Source organism: Brienomyrus brachyistius, chromosome 14 (assembly GCF_023856365.1).
Source record: "Brienomyrus brachyistius isolate T26 chromosome 14, BBRACH_0.4, whole genome shotgun sequence".
NCBI classification, from domain to species: Eukaryota; Metazoa; Chordata; class Actinopteri; order Osteoglossiformes; family Mormyridae; genus Brienomyrus; species Brienomyrus brachyistius.
The window spans coordinates 15,310,271-15,328,367 of NC_064546.1; the positions used below are offsets into that span (position 1 = coordinate 15,310,271).

Sequence of the window (18,097 nt, forward strand, 5' to 3'; positions counted from 1 at the left end):
GGTCCAGACAGGAGCACATTATAGAAATGAGTCCTTTTGAAGGGTGATGGACTCCTTAGGAGAGGCGGGACTACCTGTCTGTTCAGGCTGCGAGCAACGCCTTTCTCTCTCTGCTTCGGGGAGCGATTCCTAACAGACTCACAGCCGCCCTCCCGCTTAACGGCCGTTTGGCAGTGGACCGACTAACCCCATCTCCGCCCACCCGCCTGCCCACTGTCCGGAGGCAGCATGGTGTGTCCCAATCCCCGCGTCGCCGGCTTCCCGGCTGGATGGCCGCTTCCTCCCCACTGATTCCTCTCAGTCGCCGGCCGGAGCGTGTTTGTGTCCATAGCTCTGCCGTCTCGCTGACATTCCTCACTTTCATACGTGGGGGGGTGTTGGTGGTGGTGGCGGGGGGGTAAAAATACCTATTTTGACAAAGGAGTTTGATGCTGTACAGCCCCGGCAGAGTGTGCACACAGAGACCGGCCTCACGGCGCTAACCGCCCAGATCGCCAGCCTGGCGCTTCCCTCACCCCAAGCCCTTTTCCCTCTGTCTTTCTGGGTCCAGCCACCAAAGAGGAGCTGGGCCAGAGCCTGAGGGCAGCCTCCACAGACACAGGCAGCAGCAACCCCAACATCAGCGACATGATGGATGAGTTCATCCAGGAGCGTTTGCGGGCCCGGAGTACCGCGGTGAGTCGCGGCCCGCTGGCCATCCGCTCTGGCCGGCGTGATGTCACACCCCATCATCTCCGTCCCTGCCTGTCTCCCTGGCCCGTTAATGGGCACGATTTAGCATGTGGTTATTTGCAAACAGTGGTCCGTCTGGACTCTCCCGCGAACCGGCCCTGTTGTTCCCGGCTACACAGGCCATCGCTCGGCGGGGGAGCAGCCCCGGCAGCCTGGAGATACCCAAAGACTTCCCGGACGAGCTGAATCGACAGGGAGCGGCGATGCGGCCCATTGACGACCCTGGTGTTCCCTCCGAATGGACATCGCCGGCGAGCGGCAGCGGCAGTGACCTCATCAGCTCCGACAGCCATTCGGACTCCTTCAGCGCCTTCCAGGAAGACTGCTGCAAGTTTGAAAGTGAGTCCCCTAGAGACCAGAGTGGGAGTGGCCGGTGGCTTGATCAGCTTCCTGCCTGACCTTACCCGCTAGCGCATGTGAACTTGAATGTATATATGCATGTGTACGCCTCTACTGATGAGGTTGTACTGGGGGCCAGATTTCAGCTTCGGCCCCGAGGCGTGCACCGTGGGCTCCCTGGAGCAGGACAGCCCGGCCGCCCAGGCACAGATGGCTGAGGAGCAGGAGCTGGCCAGCCTCACTACCCTGCACATCGACTCGGAGACCAGCAGCCTGAGCCAGCAGGGCCAATCAGCTGACACCGCCACCATTACTGGTGGGTTTGTGTGTATGTGTATGTGAGGGGGGCTGGGGAGTGTTTGTGAGGCCCATCATCTCGGTAGTTAACAGCACGTACCAATATGTCCCCCCCTCAGGCTCAGAGAGTGCCTCACCCGCACAGTCCCCTCGAGGGTCCCCCTCCCAGACCCCCTCCCAGACCCCCTCCCCTGCAACCCTCACAGAATCTATAGAGCACAGAGAGCTACAGCTGGACCAGAAGATGCACCACTCTGTCCTGCAGACCCCTGATGACCTGGGTGAGATGGTCCTATGGATGCACCACATACACACACACACACAAGTGGGAGTACTAATGGTTTGTTTTACCCTGAGGGAGGTAGGCAGGCGGATATTTTACCAGAGAGAATGAGAGTGAAGCAGGTGTTTTACCCTGAGAGAAGCAGGCAGGTGTTTTACCCTGAGAGGCAGGAAGGCAGGTAGGTGTTTTACCTGAGAGAGAGAAGGATAGAGAGGAATGTGTGTTTTATCAAAGACAGAGGGCAAAGTGGGTGTTTTACCTGAGTTAGAGAAAGAGGAATGTGTGTTTTATTTGAGAGAGAGTAGAGCAGGTGTTTTACCTGAGGAGAAAGAGTGTGAAAGAATTGGGTGTTTTTCTTGAGAGACAGGGGAATGAGTGTTTCTTTATGAGAGAAAGAGAGAGTAGTAGGTTTTCTTCTGAGAGAGAAAGGGAAACGGGTGTTTTTACCTGAGAGAGAGCAAGCGAGAAGCAGGTGTTTTACCCGAGAGAGGCTCGAGACGTTTTTTACTTGAGGATGTATAAACTGATTCTCCAATACCTCCCCTGTGCAGAGACCAGCGAATTCCCAACAGAGGACTGCAGTGTGATGGCAGGGGGCTCCCTGACTGGCTGGCACGCCGATGTCGCCACTGTGATGTGGAGGCGGATGCTTGGCATACTGGGAGACGTAAACTCCATCAAAGACCCAGAGATTCATGCCCAGGTGTTCGATTACCTGTGCGAGCTTTGGCAGAACCTGGCTAAGGTACGCATCCCCGGTGGAAGGAGCAGGTTGCCACCTGTAACACAACCTTGCGGCTCACTAAGTCCTCTGTACTCTCCCCCAGATCCGGGACAACCTGGGCATATCCAGTGACAACCAAACCTCTCCACCTCCACCATCCCTGATCCCCCCACTGCGCATCCTGACTCCCTGGCTGTTCAAGGTGATCACCGTCGCGGCCCTGTAGGTCATACATGGAAGGGGCTGGCCCGCTGTTACTGTCCCAGCTCTCGCTGATCCTCTCCCCTTACAGGCCACCATGCTGACAGACCGGTACAAGCAGGGCAAGCTGCACGCCTACAAGCTCATCTGCAAGATCATGAAGCGCCGTCAGGACGTGTCGCCCAACTCGGACTTCCTCACGCACTTCTTCAACATCATGCACGGAGGCCTGCTCCACCTGGACCAGGTTTGCTCTGGTCCTCTTTGGCCTCCTGGCTGCCTCGGGTTAAGTTTGGCACCAGCATTCGAAACCCTTTACGCTGCCCTGTGTTTCTGCCTCTTTTCCTCCCAGGACATCGTGAACACCATCATCAAGCACTGCTCCCCTCGTTTTTTCTCCATCGGCCTCCCGGGGGCCACCATGCTCATCCTGGACTTCATCGTGGCGGCCAGTAGGGTGACGGCGTGTTCTTCCCTCAATGTGAGCGTGACATCACGGTCTGTGACCGACGCCGGGTTGTAGTCTAATTCACAAGATCCGTCCAGCAGTGTTTAATTCACTGTAGGGGGTGTCCTCATTTTTGGAACAAGGGTCCCAAAATTTGTATGGTTTAATCATTTTTGCTTTCATCAATCAAATCTTACCAAAACTAGAATTTTCATACTCGTGCTAAAAATAAAGTATATTTTCAGCCTCACAACCTCTCCAACCCTAATTCTCCACCCTAACTCTGTCATCCCTTTTAATTAATTTTAACAGAAATGCAATGCTGTCTTCATCTCAACTTCCAACTGTAACGTTGTATTATAACATTCTATTCTACATAGCAGTTTGTGATATCGCCACGGTCAGGTCGGGTTGGGGAGGATGCACTGGTGCAGCGCATTGCCACGCCCACAACATGATGAAACACCCCCCCCCCCCCTCCACCTGGCTGACATGTAGTCCAGTCCCCCCCCCCCTCCAGAAAGGCTCCAGAAAAAAAACTGACTTATCTTTACTTACACAATGACAAATCACATCACAGACAGAAGAACGTCTTGGCATCTTTCAAACGCTCTCACAGCTGCTTTCTGGTGTGCCTAAACCGCCTTGCTCACACCGGACACCCAGAGCTCCTGCTCACACGCCGTGCTCCCCTCTCCCAGGCCCCCCGTGTGGAGGCCCAAATCCTCCTGGGTTCCTTGGTGTGCTTCCCAAACCTGTACGAAGAGCTGCTCGCCCTGCATCCCACCACCGCCGACGTGGTCGTCACCAAGTTCAGGGACGTCAAGGTAACTGTGGGCGGCCTGCGTGGTTGCCATGGCGCCCCGCAGGGCTCATTTCCGTAATGAGCCATCGGCATGCGGGGCCGCAGTAACGGATCCGCTGTCCTCATTAAGGCACTAATGCCATGCAGGACAGCGTCCCGCGTCCGAATGGGGAAATTCGCATGATGCCATCTGATGGCCGGAGCCTCGTTTTGCATGACAAGAGGCGACTTAAATCTGCCCGTGGGCCCTCTGGGCGCCGTGTTTATTGGATAAATAAAAGATGAGCGTGACTTGAGAAAACAGACCAACAGAGGAAGCTGTTAACTGTTTATGGGGTCTGCCGACGGAGTCGCACAGGGCTCTGCCTCCTCTTCTGTGTTGTCTGCCTTGTGAGTCATGCAGACGTTAGCTGGTGCAGGTGTGAGTAGATGTGACCATAAGGCTGCACGTTCCGAGGCTGAGAGTCTGGGGTTTTGTGTCGGGGCGGCAGGTCTGAACCCCTCTGTGTCCGTTCCCGTCTCCATAGGAACACATCATCAAACATATACTGCAGTCTGCCCGGGAAGAGCCCTCCGCACCGGCCAGGTATGCCTTCTGCCCCCCCCCCCCCACCCCCGTCGGCGAAGGGTCAGAACATCTCGCCCACAGCCCCCACTCTGCCCGACCCGCTCAGCCCGAATCTCGCCGAAGCGGTCGGCGGGCTGCGGATTAGCAACTCCGGCCTCCTCGTGGCCGTGACGCGCCTCGCAGCCACACGGAGGGGCAGCTGGGACGCGAGAATCCGGGGAGGGAGAATCGGGGCATGTTTGGGCTGCCATGGCACTGGCCCCTCTCCCACCATCTGCTCCCCCCCCCCGGAGGGTCTGCCAGGACTTGGGAGGCTCTCTTCACACTCAGATCTCAACATGTGGATGGTCTCCATGTTTTCTGCGGCGCTTTATGATGGCCAGCGCGGCCCCTGCTTGGCATGACGTAGCCTTTTCATGGCCCTGAAGCGTGTGCGATTCCCCTGTCCGCAGGTGTGTGGCGCTGTGCAGCCTCGGCCTGTGGCTTTGTGAGGAGCTGATACACGACACACGGCACCCGCAGATCAAGGATGCTCTTAACGTGCTCTGCGTCACGCTCAAGGTAGGCACCCAAAGAGCCGACTCACCGGATGACCCCTAACTGCTGTTCTTTCACGCCGAAGGTCATGTGACCTGTAGAGGAAGCAAGTGCTCTTTGTTGCTTATGTGACCTGCCTGGTCTCTCTCTAGTTCCCCAACAAAGCCGTGGCCTTGGTAGCGACCGATATTGTGCACCTGCTCATCAACTATGTGGACAACCTTCAGAAGTTCCCCCCAGACACACCCAAGAAGATTATTGAGGTTTGTTTTCATGTTTGTTTCTTTGTTTGTTTGCATGTTTGTTTATGTGTCGGTTTGTTTGTGTGTTTCTTTGTCTGCATGCTTGTGTATGTGGGTCGAGGGATTTTCCTACAGTTTACAGAAACATTCTTTAAGCATTTGTTGTGGTTCCTCCAGGTCCTCCTTGCCACCATTACCCACCTGCTTCCTGCTACAGAGTCATCACCTCACGAGCAGGACAAGAGGGTAAGGGAGGCGTCCACACCCCCCGGTCCGGGAGAAGAAGCCTTTTAAACCGCTGACATCGTTAGGGCTTAGCGCTCCGTCTGCACTTCGCTAACCTGCACTATTGCACTTGTTCCTTCGCAGCTGGTGGTGGCATTGCTGCTCTGCCTGCTGGACTGGGTGATGGCGATGCCTCCCAAAGTCCTGCTGCAGCCCGTCCGCACCCTGGCGCCAGATAAGGTCCAAAAATCTGTCCTAAGCTGCATATTTAAGGTACGTGGCTCCCCAGTTTGGCTGGGCTACCTATTAACCGTCACTGCTTCTCTACACGTCTGCTGCCTGTAGCACAAATGCCTTCACCCTCCCCATCTGGCCACACCCTCTTCAAAAGGCACTCCAGAGACTAACCCCTGTTTCCACGTACAGCTTCGGCACACGTGTAGTGGGTGGAGCCAGGTAACTGTTCCTGGCTCTGACGCCTTGCCCTCGGCCCAACAGGTGCTGCACGGCTGTGTGTACGGTGCTCAGACCTTCACCAACCCCAAGTACTTCCCCATCCACCTGTCGGATCTGGCCAGCAGCGACTATGACCCCATGCTGCCCCTGGACAGCCTGAAGGAGCCGGAGCCTCTGCATTCGCCGGACTCTGAACGCTCCACCAAGCTGCAGCCAGTCACTGAAGGTGCCTGCTGCCACTTAATGCCTCCTCCTCCGCACCTTTCACACCCCCCTCCTTTTCTCTCCCTCCCTCTCTCCGGTCTTCAGCCTCCCTCTGCCTCCCTCCTCTGTCCCTCCCTCCCTTCTCTCGTTTTCTCCTTCTGCTCCTCTTTTCCATTTTACCGTCATTAGTCGTCCCTCCACAGCCCTGGAGGATCGCATTGTGTTTCAGGTCACCACGGCAACACCGTGTCGGTGGGGGTGGGGCGGGTGGGTGTTGGGGGCGCTCTCCAACCTGACCCTGTCTTCCCCTCTTTACCAGAAAGCTTGAAAATTTGAGATTAGGGTAATTCCCCTAAATCTAAGCAGGCCTCAGTATAGCTCTCTCTCTCTCTCTCTCTCTCTCTCTCTCACCTCTTGAGAGAGAGAGAGAGAGAGAGAGAGAGAGAACGGGTGTGAAAAGATTACTAGAGCACTTGCCCTTTAAATGTTCACCACCCGATTTAAGGGGGCGGGGTCAGCGTGTAACCCTAGTGATAAGGACCAGGGTGAGGTGGCATAGGCACCATGCAGTTAAAGCCCCTGAAGAAGAATCAATTCGCACTTCAGTGTTAGTCCCCAAATTGGAGGCGATAATGGGGCTGCTGGCGGAGGAAGCAGGTGAGCTTACCCAGGTAGCCCGCATCCCATACCGCTATCCTGCTGGTGGCAGCCCCGCAGTGCCACGCAGGACAATGCAGCTGGCGGCAGGGGGTCCGCGCTCGGCAGCATCTTCCACCAGGGGAGATGAGTAATCACCTGAGCCCTGTTTGAGTCATGCCTCTCGCTGCTGGGCTGCTTCTCTCCTCACCGTGTCCTTCTCGTCACAGAGGCCTCGTGGTCTGACCTGTGGTCCAAACGGTACCAAGCCGAGGTCAGACGCATGTAAAGGTCCTTGCACCTTGTAATGACCTATAAGGAATGTCTGCATGAAGGCAGGCTTTAAATATAGACGGAGACCTCCTAATGTCCAGATCTCACCTTGCCAGGGTGCAACGCTGCCTCCCTCAACGTTAACCTTTTGGTCTTAATGTCCCAAAATTTAGCAAAACATTCAAAAGAAATGCTTTGATAAGAGGTCAGTTTTGGGCTAAAAATCATGTGTTCTTGTTGATCAACTTTAATGTTAATTTTTATTAGTTCTGACCAGGCATTTATTTCTCAAGTGGATCCTTACCTGACGCCTATAGTTCTGTTCTGTGTTTTTGTGTTTTGACTTATTTTGATTTGCTGCCAAAATGTCGCCCACTAGCTAGACTGCTAGAGGTTTGATGTGTGTAAGGTGCAAGCTGTGAATAACTTCATATTTTAATACATTTTGGCAGCGACATTACAGACACATAAGCAAGATTGTTCCATGCAGTGATAAGCAATTTTGATGGATTTTAAAGTTTCATTTACATGTTTGAAAAAATTCAATAATTGAAAATATTTAACCATATCAGTTTATTTGGTATAGCTTTGAAGTGGTAATAAAACATGCCGACAAATTAATATACTGTATCTCTAAGACTATAATCATAAATGCATATGAAAATAACTAATGTACAGAGTGGCGTATTGCCTTTAATTGGTAACACATTTCGACGAATTAACATATTGCATTTTTAAGGTTTATGACCGCAAATTCATATATATAACTATATATAAACTAATGTGCAAAGTGGCTTATTTAAGAGCATCTCCCCCGCCCTCCTGACAGGGCTCCCTCCCTTCTGTGATTCTGACTTAACCCCTGCGTGGGGGGTGTGTTTGCCTGACAGACTCTTCCTCCAGGGGCCCAGTGCATGCCTGACGCCATGCTCCAGTGATTCGGCTCAGAGCGTGTCGAATTAGTGCCTCTGCATCGACCGGCCCTTTAACCGCAGGAACACTCCGGTCCTCAGGCCCGTGCGGTTAGCCGAGCGGCGTACGTGGTCGTTAACTATTGCTCTCTGTCTCCCCCTGCAGTCAAGAGCCGCATGCAGCGGGGTCTTATCCCTATAGCGGCTCGCACGGTCATCACACACCTGGTGAATCACTTGAGCCACTATCCAATGAGCGGCGGGCCTGCCATGCTCACCAGCCAGGTGTGCGAGAACCAGGACAACCCGTACAGCGAGAGCGCCGAGCTGTCGCCTGAGCTCTTCAGCAGTCCCAACCTGCAGTTCTTCTCGCTCAATGGCACCACGTTGCTGTCCAGCCTGCAGATCCGCGCGGAGGACGGCGTGCCGGGCGGGGGCATGTCTGCGGGGCTTGCCAGCACCAGCGCCTGCGTCCGCCTCATCGTCCGCGACATCTCCGGCAAGTACTCCTGGGACTCGGCCGTGCTCTACGGGCCGCCCCTCTGCCCATCTCCCTGCCCGCCCCCGCGTCCGCCGGGGCCTGTCCGCCATGCCGTAGACTGCTCTCATGGGGGCGATGTGCAGTGCGATAACGTGGAGGAGGAGGAGGAGGAGGAGGAAGAGGAGGAGAAGATGGAGGAGGAGGAGGATGAGATGGAAGGGGAGATTGAGGTGGGCCAGGAGGTGGTCATGGAGGAACCAGAGGAGCAGCCGGAGGAGGTGTGCGAGGAGGAGGAGCCAGAGGATGGCATGAGCCCACCAGCGCCACCTCAGGCCAAGCGCCGGTGCCGGGAGTCAGTGCCGTCCTGGGACTCGGCGCGGGACGGCGAGGATGCTCTGGACGAGATGCTGCAGTACCTGGGCAACAGCAGCCCGGAGTGCCTGCAGCGGGCCGGCGCCCCACTCAATGTTCCAGCCCCGCCACCCGCCTGCATCTCTGAGAAGCAGGAGAACGATGTCATCAACGCCGTGCTGAAGCAGTTCACGGAGGAGAAGGAGCTGGGTGCGCGGCGGGACGGCCGGCCCCACGTACGGGCACCGCGCCAAGTCGAGCCGGCCACACAGAGCCCCCAGTCCGCCTTCTACTACTGCAGGCTGCTGCTCAACTTGCTGGGCATGAACTCCTGGGAGAAGAGGTGGGTGCAGAGAGCCACAGGAGCCCCCTCCCCCCCCGCCCTAACCCGCCTCACCGTGTGAGGCCTAATGATGGGGAATCGTGGACCCGGGCGGGGAGTGACACAACGGGCCTGTAATGAAGGCCCAGCGCCCCCATTCATCAGAGGTCCCCTTTGTCAGGCTGCTTTGTGCAGCCCTGTTACATCACAGCTGCGCAGCACTGCCACACGCCTGCGAAATGGCTGCCTTTCAGCCGGGAGAATGAGCTCCATTACCCAGTCTAATGTGGGGTGGGGGGCAGGAAGGAGCGGCTCTATGTATTTTGCTCTGGGTCTCACGCCGTCATTAATACAGTGCATGAATCTGCAGGGATCGTTAAGTTATGTTTTTTTTATGGTTATGCCTATAATGTCGATCCCGTTTTATCACCACGAGCGGATCGCAGCCTCCCACTTCCGCCGATCTGCCCCTTCCCTGCTCCTCACAGCCTCCGTCTCATTTTTTTTGGTGAACAAGCAGGCGGTCGGCGGACTGTGGTTCTCCTCGGGACAGTAAATCCGGGTTGAGCTACCCGAGTAATGGTTCTCCGGCCCGCGTCCTCGGCGGGATCGCAGATGGAAATAAGAGGCTTCTTTCGGGAGTCTGTTTACGGCAGTCCTGCTAAGAGGATTGTGGGCTGTGCTGTCGCTCTGTCCTTAATTAGCGCCCCACCTCAGTGGATACGCTTACTGACAGGTTCGCCTCCTGCCGCTTGGTGCGCTGGGTCTGTTATTAGATAAACCCAGCTGCCCCCCCAACACATGTGATGTGTGCCCCTTCTAGGAGCAGCTTCCACCTTCTGAAGAAGAATGAGAAGCTGCTGCGGGAGCTGAAGAATCTGGACTCCCGGCAGTGGTGAGACTAACAGTGCGACATCTTGAGGTCGAGCAAGGCGGGGCCGTGTCTGAGCAGGGCGGGGCCGTGTCTGAGCAGGGCGGGGCCTTGTCTGAGCAGGGCGGGGCCGTGTCTGAGCAGGGCGGGGCCGTGTCTGAGCAGGGCGGGGCCTTGTCTGAGCAGGGCGGGGCCTTGTCTGACCTGTGTGTGTTTCTGTGTGTGTGTGTCTCGTAGCCGGGAGACACACAAGATCGCCGTGTTCTACGTCGCCGAGGGCCAGGAGGACAAACACTCCATCCTGTCCAACACCTATGGCAGCCAGGCCTACGAGGACTTCGTGTCTGGCCTGGGCTGGGAGGTAGGAGCGTGGCTTCAGCCAGGGCCACCTGCTTCTGAGGACCCAAGGCAGGGTCGCCCGTAAGTGCCTGTGCTTCTGACCGGCAGGTGGACCTGACCAGCCACTGTGGCTTCATGGGCGGCCTGCAGAGGAACCGCAGCACCGGCCCCAGCATGCCCTACTTTGCCACCTCCACTGTGGAGGTCATGTTCCACGTGTCTACACGTATGCCGCCCGACTCGGACGACTCGCTCACCAAGAAGGTGGGTCCCCTGGGGCTGCGATACGGTCACAGGCAGTGACACGATATGACGCACTGGGCAAATCTCACAAACAATACAAGACCGTCTCAGGCCGCTCCAATCCCCCCCAGGGCTGCCAGTCTTCATTCTGCCCCCCTCCCCCGCCATCTCCCACTGGGCTCCGCCTCCCCCCGTGACTGATTTGGCCCCACCCCCCCGAACCTGCCTTTCCTCCCGCCCCTGCTTTCTTGCTCCTGCCCCCCCTCCCTGCGTCGGTATTTGTCTTGCGGAATCTAATAAGGGTCATTAACGCTAACGATGGCTGGGGCCTGTCCTCTTGCTTCCGCTTGCATCCGTCTTCAGGCCCATGCGCTGATGACGTCGCAAGGCAGACGCATTAATACCTCACCTGGGTGTGCATGGGCGGGGGTGGGCGGAGGCGGGGCTCCCACTGAGTTCCCGGAACCCAATTGGATATGGGGTGTGAAATGGGCGTGTCCTTAGGTTTAGTGCCCCAGCGACAGTATAAGGGGACTGATGCATCGTGACTGATGGGGTTAATGAGGCCCACAGGGTGTCACCCATCCACTGCCCTACGTGTGACAGCCACGTTAAGGCCCCCCTTACGCAGGCCCGTCACTCCCCCCCTCCCGGACAGTCACAGAGTGATGGCACCGTTGTTTCAGATTGTGGCCCCCGCCTCTAGCCCCTTGATTTGATTTCCCAGACAAAACAACACACTAATCGCCTCTCACTAATCGCTTATCTCCTATCCCTCATTGCCCCTTTCCCGCCGCGTCGCAGAAATGACCCCCCACCCCCCCGTGCGTCTCGCAGGCCATGTCTACAGCCCCTGGGGGCCACTCGCCTGCTCTCGCCGCACACACCCATAATGCGGCCAAATTCGATTGTAGCATGGCCCTGCTCAGCATTATATCGTGAAACCGCCGGACATAATTGGATATGAGCTGTCAGAGGAGACGCCGGCCAGGGCGAGATCCACGAATATGGGCCGTAAACCGTGTTACGCCGGCCGTGCTGAATGACCCCTCGTCCCTGCCCTGTGATTGGCTCAACATGGTCTCCCCCCCCCCATTCCTGCAGCTCAGACACCTGGGAAACGATGAGGTGCACATCGTCTGGTCAGAGCACTCACGGGACTACAGGAGGGGCATCATTCCCACCGAGTTTGGGGACGTCCTCATCGTCATCTACCCCATGAGGAACCACATGTACAGCATACAGATCATCAAGAAGCCAGAGGTGGGTGGGGCCACAGGGCTGCGGGGCCCGTTTGTCTGAGGGGTCTAGGTGCCCGAGCTCACGGGCAGGTCCTCCGTTATGAGCCCCGTAATCCAATGAGCTGGATATTTGGAATTAAATTCCACTGTGGAAGAAGATGAAACACAAGGCCACTTTGACAAAGTCCACGGAAGTGTAGGACCCTAAGTGGGGGGGGGGGGCGCTCTGGATTCTATGAATGCCAATTTGGGCCCTGAAACACAACATATTAGTAACATTAGCTTAGCTTTGCTACCCCCCACTCATTTTCAAAAGGACATATGGGCCTTCGTCTCTCTGCTGAAATATGTGTGCCTCTGCTTTCTACTGACGCAGGCGTTTTGTGAAGCAGCCCAGTGCTCCGGGTTTCAGCATCTCTCATATGCCTTGTTACCAGGTCCCCTTTTTTGGCCCCCTGTTTGACGGCACCATTGTGGACCACAAGATCCTGTCAACTGTGGTGCGGGCGACTGCCATCAACGCCAGCCGAGCCCTCAAATCCCTCATCCCCCTCTACCAGAACTTGTATCCTTTCCTCATTCCTGCAGTGAGATACGGGAGCTGACCCACAGGGGGCAGCAGTGAGTCCTTGTAAGACTGGACCTTACAGCCTGACGTACCCAATCAAGTTGGGGGTGTCAAAGTGCCTCCCTCCTTCCTGCATGGGAAGCGGCCCTGTGGATCGATGGCAAGAGGCGCTGGGTTCTGCAAGACATGTACACGGGGCGACAGGGAGCAGGGGAGCGGGTGTGTGTTGCATCGATCCAGATCCGGGGGGGGTGGGGTGGGAATCGATGGATAATTGACGCCTCGTGTCTGTCCCCGGTACGGTCTCCATCTCATACGCTGCACCGTGATTGGCTTTCGAGCTCTGTGACAGGTGATGAGTCGTCCGTGTTAACGGGCAAACCGGCCGGTTCTGGTCGCCTGTCATGTGACATGGCCAGTGAGCTGCTGGTCACATAACCAGCCAGCCGTTATCTCCGATGGGGGGGGGAAGCCCCTGCACTACACGCAGCCAGGTTGTTCCCCGGCTCTGTGGCTGCCGGCCACTCTATCTACACCGTCAGATCGTCCTCTGGACCGTACCGCTTTCCCACTTCAAAAGCTCTCCTCCTTAGAAGGAACTCCTCTGCCAGAGACGAGATGGCGGGCGGGGGGGCTGTGGAGAGACCCAGTTCTTGCCGGCCTGGTCTTCCAGGAGAGTACGGCCTGGCCCAGCCTGCTGCGCTTCGCGGAGCGACGGCGCCCATCTGTGTGCACAGCCAGCTCGATACAGGGGAGTGCCATCGATCGGCGTGAGTTGCACAGGTCGATGGTCCTGACAGCCAGAATTACAGTCATCTGTCATTATCGACGGATGTCTTTCCAGCGCCCCCCCCCCCCCCGTGCTGCCTTTGCCTCATCGTTGATAATTGAGATACGTTTAGCTGAGAACTGATTGGCCTGACATGAAAAAGCAGTTTATTCGGGAGACTGGCACCCCCATGGAAGAGCAGGGGAGGGCAGGGAAGGCAGGGAGGCTGATTTTCACCACATGGCACTCTGGGGAGTGGGTAGGATATCTCAGGCTACCCCCCCCCCCCTTCTCATGTGCTGAGGTTTGGCTGGATTTAACTCTGGGGTGGGGTGGATGGGAGGGGTCTCAATTAGAGAGCAGATGTAACATAGCGCCCCCTGGAGGTAGGTGTTGTGATTACCTCTGCTTATGCTTCAGCAGTTTTCCCAGTGGGTTGTCTCTCCTGAGGTGCTTGCAGCCCCTCACCAGGTGGCGATCTTTCCCCCTGTGCACCTGGCTGCTGACTGCGGGCGACTCTGATTGTGCGGTCAGGCGGAGGCGCAGGAGAATTGGGCTGGGGGTGCAGGGACCCTCTTGGTAGGGATGCTGTGGGTCGTGCTTGATTCTCCCCTTCCCACAAGCCCCCGTTCTGGGGTTTAATCGGCCTGGCTTGGGGGCGTCAGGGTGGCTGGGGGGGGGCAGAGGGGGTGCTCCAAGCTGTTTGGAGGCTAAATAAAATGCAACTGTGCAAGTCACTGTGAGCCTCCATCTGTCAACCGCCGATTGTGGAGGGGGTCGCCGAGTGTCTGCGTGGGGGGGCTAAGCCGCGCTCCCATTGGCCTGCCGCTCCAGCGGCGTGTGTATCTGTAGGAGGAGGGGGCTGATGGCTGCAGCACGGCCGCTGGGCTGGGGGGGGTCAGCATATGGCCAGGCGTGATAGGGAGAGCTTGGGTTCGTGCCCCATCCCGCCATGCTGGCGTCCAAGGGCGAGAGAGCCAATGAAAGACTGGGCTCCCCCCACAGATGCAAACAGAGGGCCAAATGCCCCCCACCCTCCAAATACACAAGACTCCCCCCCCCCCAAACACACACTGGACCAAGACTCCCCTAATCCACCGAAACAACCCCCCCCCCCCCCCCAAGACTATCTCCCTGACATTTCTCTCCTCCAGCCCCCACAAAGGCCCCATTGTAGCTTCATAAATGGGGGGTGGCAGGGGGGCTATTTTTCTCTAATTGCTTCCTGTTGTTAAAGAGGAATGGAGGAGGACGAGTCATTGGGGTGTAAAGTCTGCAGTGGGAGGGGGGCGTCGGTGCCCCCAGCATGGGTCGGACGTGGCGCTTACAGACTGGCCCTTTGCTCCCTGTGGATGTTCGAGCCCTTTTTTCGGGTGGGTTAGGGTACAATTTACCCCTTAGCAGAGGCTGCACACCTCACAGTCCACAGGTCCAGCAGACGGAACCAAGGTGGAGGGGGGGTCACACCGTCCCTGTGTGTCAGACACGCGTGTGCGTGTCCGTGTCTCATGTGGGATCGTTGCATCCCTGCCGCGGTATCGGCCCCCAACCCGCACGGTGGCCCTGGGGCCCCAAGGCGCTGTGGCATGGTGCCGCTTAACTGGAGATTAATGGGTGGAAATGTGCCGGGCCCCGCCGCAGAGCTGCCCCCCCCCAGCTGTAACGGGGACACTAATGGCCGGGTGGCCGTGACAGCAGCCCATACTGGTAATAAAATCACTTTTAAACCCCCGACAGCAGAGCCATCAGATGGAAAAATAACCCAATTACTCCGCACTTGGGTACACATAGATGTCTGTAATTACAGTCTGTAAAACTACTCAAATTTAATTATTTATATGAATTTTTTTCCCTGTTCCCCCCCTATCTGTTCCCTTAGGTCAAAAAAAAATGTTGCTCTCTGCAGCTGAATTAGGTTTCCCTGACGTATCTCCATAGTTTAACCGGATATCTTGTGAGAGGTGGGGCCCCAGGCCGGACCGGGCCGTGGTTTATTGCCCCCCGATTTAGCTGCCCTCAGCCCGAGCCCCCCCCCCCCCCCCCCCCCCGGAAGCATGTGGAGAAGAGACAAAGGGATGCGCTGCTGTCTCAGTGCCCCCGACTCCCTCGTTCTCTGTCGGTCTTCCTCCCTGAGCTTTGCGCCGCTGTCTGTCTGAGGAGGCGCGATGGGATGCGACCCCGCGGCACAGGCTTCCTGACCTGTGGGGGGGCGTGGAGTGACTGTGCTGGGCTCACCCCCATTCTCTCACCACCCACCCCCCGGGTGTGACGGACTGAAGAAACAGCTTGTTTAGACAGCAGCTTGTTCTCCCTGGGCCTGGCAGAGACTCTCTCTCTCCTGGCAAGCGTCATCCGCTCGAAGGGGGTTTTGTGGGGGGGGGGGGGGGGGGGGGAGTGATCAATTTGGAAGCTATCAGTAGCAGCATGTTCCGAGTGCGCGGGGACTCTTCCCCGGGCCGCTCCCAGATCCCTCCGTTCCCGACGTGCTAACAAGCTGGTTTGTTCGGAGTCGGGAGCTGTGACAATGGCAACCCGGCGGGAGAGACGGGGGGGGGGGCGGGGGGGGGCGGGGGGATGGGGCCCTCTTTATCCAGATGGAAAATGAGATTCTGCCCGCGCACAAAGGGCAGAGCTTTCCACAGCGCCCTCTGCGCGGACGCACTCGGCGTGGATGAGCACCGCGAAAAACATACTCATAGAAATTCAATTACCTTATATCCGGGGTGGGGGCTATTTGGCTGCATGTGCAAGGGGGTGTGTGGGGGGGGGTGCTTTTCTTATCACCTCACAACAAAAAATAAAAAAGCTCCTTTTCACAGCCCAAAGTAGGTAGCAGTCAACAGAGTGGGGGTGCTGGTCACCGTGGCAACACTGAGGAGAGGGGTGGGGGCCCTGGAAGGGAATGCGGGGATGTTACCATTGTGAGGTTACAGGTACAGACAGCAGCCGGAGTGTAATAACGGTGATGCAGCAGGCAGGGTGGGGGGCGCAGCGTGAGCCAGTGTCGCAGGTTTCCGCCGTTGTCACATGACTTCGTCACCCCCCCCCCAGCCAATCACAGCTCATAATTGATAGCTCTGGGTTCCAGGATCACGGTGTAACCACGCCGAGCCGCTTCCTGCCGGGGGGGGAGGGGAGCAGCACGGGGAACGGGAGGTGTGGCTGCAGCGTCGGCCGGGACCAGGCGCCCCTGTGCTGAGACGAGCTGGAGATGGGCCCCATTTCCCCACCTGCTGTCCCCCATAATGGGGACCTGCATCCGTGTTTGCACTCGCCCTTAACGTGTCCCCCCCCCAGCTACGAGGAGCGGGCCCGCTACCTGGAGACCATCGTGCAGCACCATCTGGAGGCCACCACCTTTGAGGACTTTGCCGCCCAGGTGTTCTGCCCGGCGCCATTCCAGCAGCTGCCCTCGGAATCGGGTACGTCCCACTGCCGTCGGTGCAGAGTGAGCTGGATGTTCCACTGCAGATGCTGCTCCGGTGGGCCTCGCGATGCCGCCAGGCCAGGGTGGGGGGGGGGGTGAGCGTCAGCCCGTCAGCGAGGCGGATGTGGCCCGTCCACAGCTCTCCCTCGCTGCTGCGCTTCCGAATTTCACAGTGAATCTGGGCTCTGGTCCGGCACCAGCGGCTCCCCCCCCTTCCCCCAGCCCCTGATTAATGCACCCCCCTTCATCATTGGGGGGCTTCCCCCGTTTGGGATGAATCCTCATGAGCAGGCTGCTCAGAACAGGGGATGATCCTCTGCTTGCTGTTCTGCCTGTCTGCCATTTACAGATGTTTGAACTGCATTTGCACATATATAGTGTATAGTTTTTTTTTCCATGAAGATCTTTAGCAGTGTGTCACTGGATGTGTCAGGATGCCCCCCCTGGTGCCGCCCAGGCCCAGGATCAGCTGATGATCATTCTCTGGTTCTTTGGTTCTCGTTTTTCTTTTAGATCATTAACTATCGCTTGCGTATCTAAAAGGTAAGACCGGAAGTCATTTTGATCTCACTTCTGCCTGTCAGATCGTAAGCCCCCCCGTTCTGTCCACTAAACTGAACCTCTGGGGGGGGGGGGCAAGGGCAAGGACACCCTCTCTCCCTCCTGATTAAAACGTGGCACTAACCCCTGGCCCGCATGCCGTCTAACAGACCAGTCGGTGTGTTCATTTGCAGGTAGACCGTGGTGCTGCCCGTCACGGCTGGTGTAACCCCTAACACTGTTCGTTCGCCTCTTCTCGTCTTTTCACCACTTCATTAACACCTCTGGTCCTACAGTGTCCTCTGGCATGAGCTGCAGCTGTTCACCTCTGTGTGTGACATGCTATACGAAGCACGCTACGTGTTTGAGGGAGATTGTGTCACAGAGATGGATTAAGGGACTGGCGCCCTGTGTCCGGTATTACATCATAGGGGAGTTCCGACGTCTTCTCGGCCCGGGTTGTTTTTTTTCCGTACAGTTCGAATGTCAGGGTGTGAAGGTTTCAGGTCTCCAATACACTAGAACCCATCAGAACCGGAGACCTTATGCTGGGCCGTTCTGGTACCATCTTCTATTTCTATAATCATAATCGCTCTTCTTAAAGTTCCCTCTCCGGCACTGTGTTTCTGGTTAATTTGTAAGAACAAAACTAATAAGAGCCAACAATTCAGTGATTTTTGGTTGCGATTCAGTGGCATTCAGAGATTTTATGTGGAAATTAAGTTTAATTTTTCCCATTTTCAGCTATTAGTACTGGCTGCTTCCATGACCTTAGCTTGCTTCTCCCTGCAGCTCGCATCCTTCTGGCTCTTATTAGTACATATTACTAGGCCAAGAGATCAGATCAGATCAAAGTTTGTCTATCAAATGTGCGACAGTCCAGCAAACAGCAGTGGAGCCAGGTAAGATGAGCTATTATGTTAAGTAGCAGTCCAATGTAAAAAAGTAAATCAATGAAACGAATTATAAAAAGAAACGGAGTAAAGAAGAGAAATGGACATGTGCAAATCATCCCTTCTACTATTCTGAGTAGCTACTGAGTGACCTCACTGCCTAAGGGTAGA

At 56.5% G+C, this 18,097-nt stretch overlaps 1 protein-coding gene across 6 annotated transcripts in view; it reads left to right on the forward strand.

Moving 5' to 3' along the window:
• ralgapa1 (Ral GTPase activating protein catalytic subunit alpha 1) overlaps positions 1-18,097 on the forward strand; it is a 34,657-nt gene that overhangs the window by 14,872 nt on the left and 1,688 nt on the right. For 5 of the 6 annotated variants that reach the window (XM_048974712.1, XM_048974715.1, XM_048974713.1 and 2 more), the window contains 22 exons: positions 551-675; positions 852-1,071; positions 1,211-1,387; positions 1,488-1,649; positions 2,203-2,396; positions 2,479-2,577; positions 2,668-2,823; positions 2,929-3,057; positions 3,726-3,851; positions 4,357-4,415; positions 4,850-4,958; positions 5,087-5,197; positions 5,354-5,422; positions 5,546-5,674; positions 5,900-6,083; positions 8,048-9,056; positions 9,859-9,930; positions 10,144-10,267; positions 10,354-10,509; positions 11,593-11,751; positions 12,167-12,294; positions 16,364-16,488. In XM_048974712.1, coding sequence (XP_048830669.1) covers positions 551-675; positions 852-1,071; positions 1,211-1,387; positions 1,488-1,649; positions 2,203-2,396; positions 2,479-2,577; positions 2,668-2,823; positions 2,929-3,057; positions 3,726-3,851; positions 4,357-4,415; positions 4,850-4,958; positions 5,087-5,197; positions 5,354-5,422; positions 5,546-5,674; positions 5,900-6,083; positions 8,048-9,056; positions 9,859-9,930; positions 10,144-10,267; positions 10,354-10,509; positions 11,593-11,751; positions 12,167-12,294; positions 16,364-16,488 — 3,822 coding nt within the window. Of the gene's footprint in view, positions 1-550; positions 676-851; positions 1,072-1,210; positions 1,388-1,487; positions 1,650-2,202; positions 2,397-2,478; positions 2,578-2,667; positions 2,824-2,928; positions 3,058-3,725; positions 3,852-4,356; positions 4,416-4,849; positions 4,959-5,086; positions 5,198-5,353; positions 5,423-5,545; positions 5,675-5,899; positions 6,084-8,047; positions 9,057-9,858; positions 9,931-10,143; positions 10,268-10,353; positions 10,510-11,592; positions 11,752-12,166; positions 12,295-16,363; positions 16,489-17,006; positions 17,037-18,097 lie in introns of all 6 variants that reach the window. The other variant, XM_048974714.1, reaches the window with a different exon arrangement.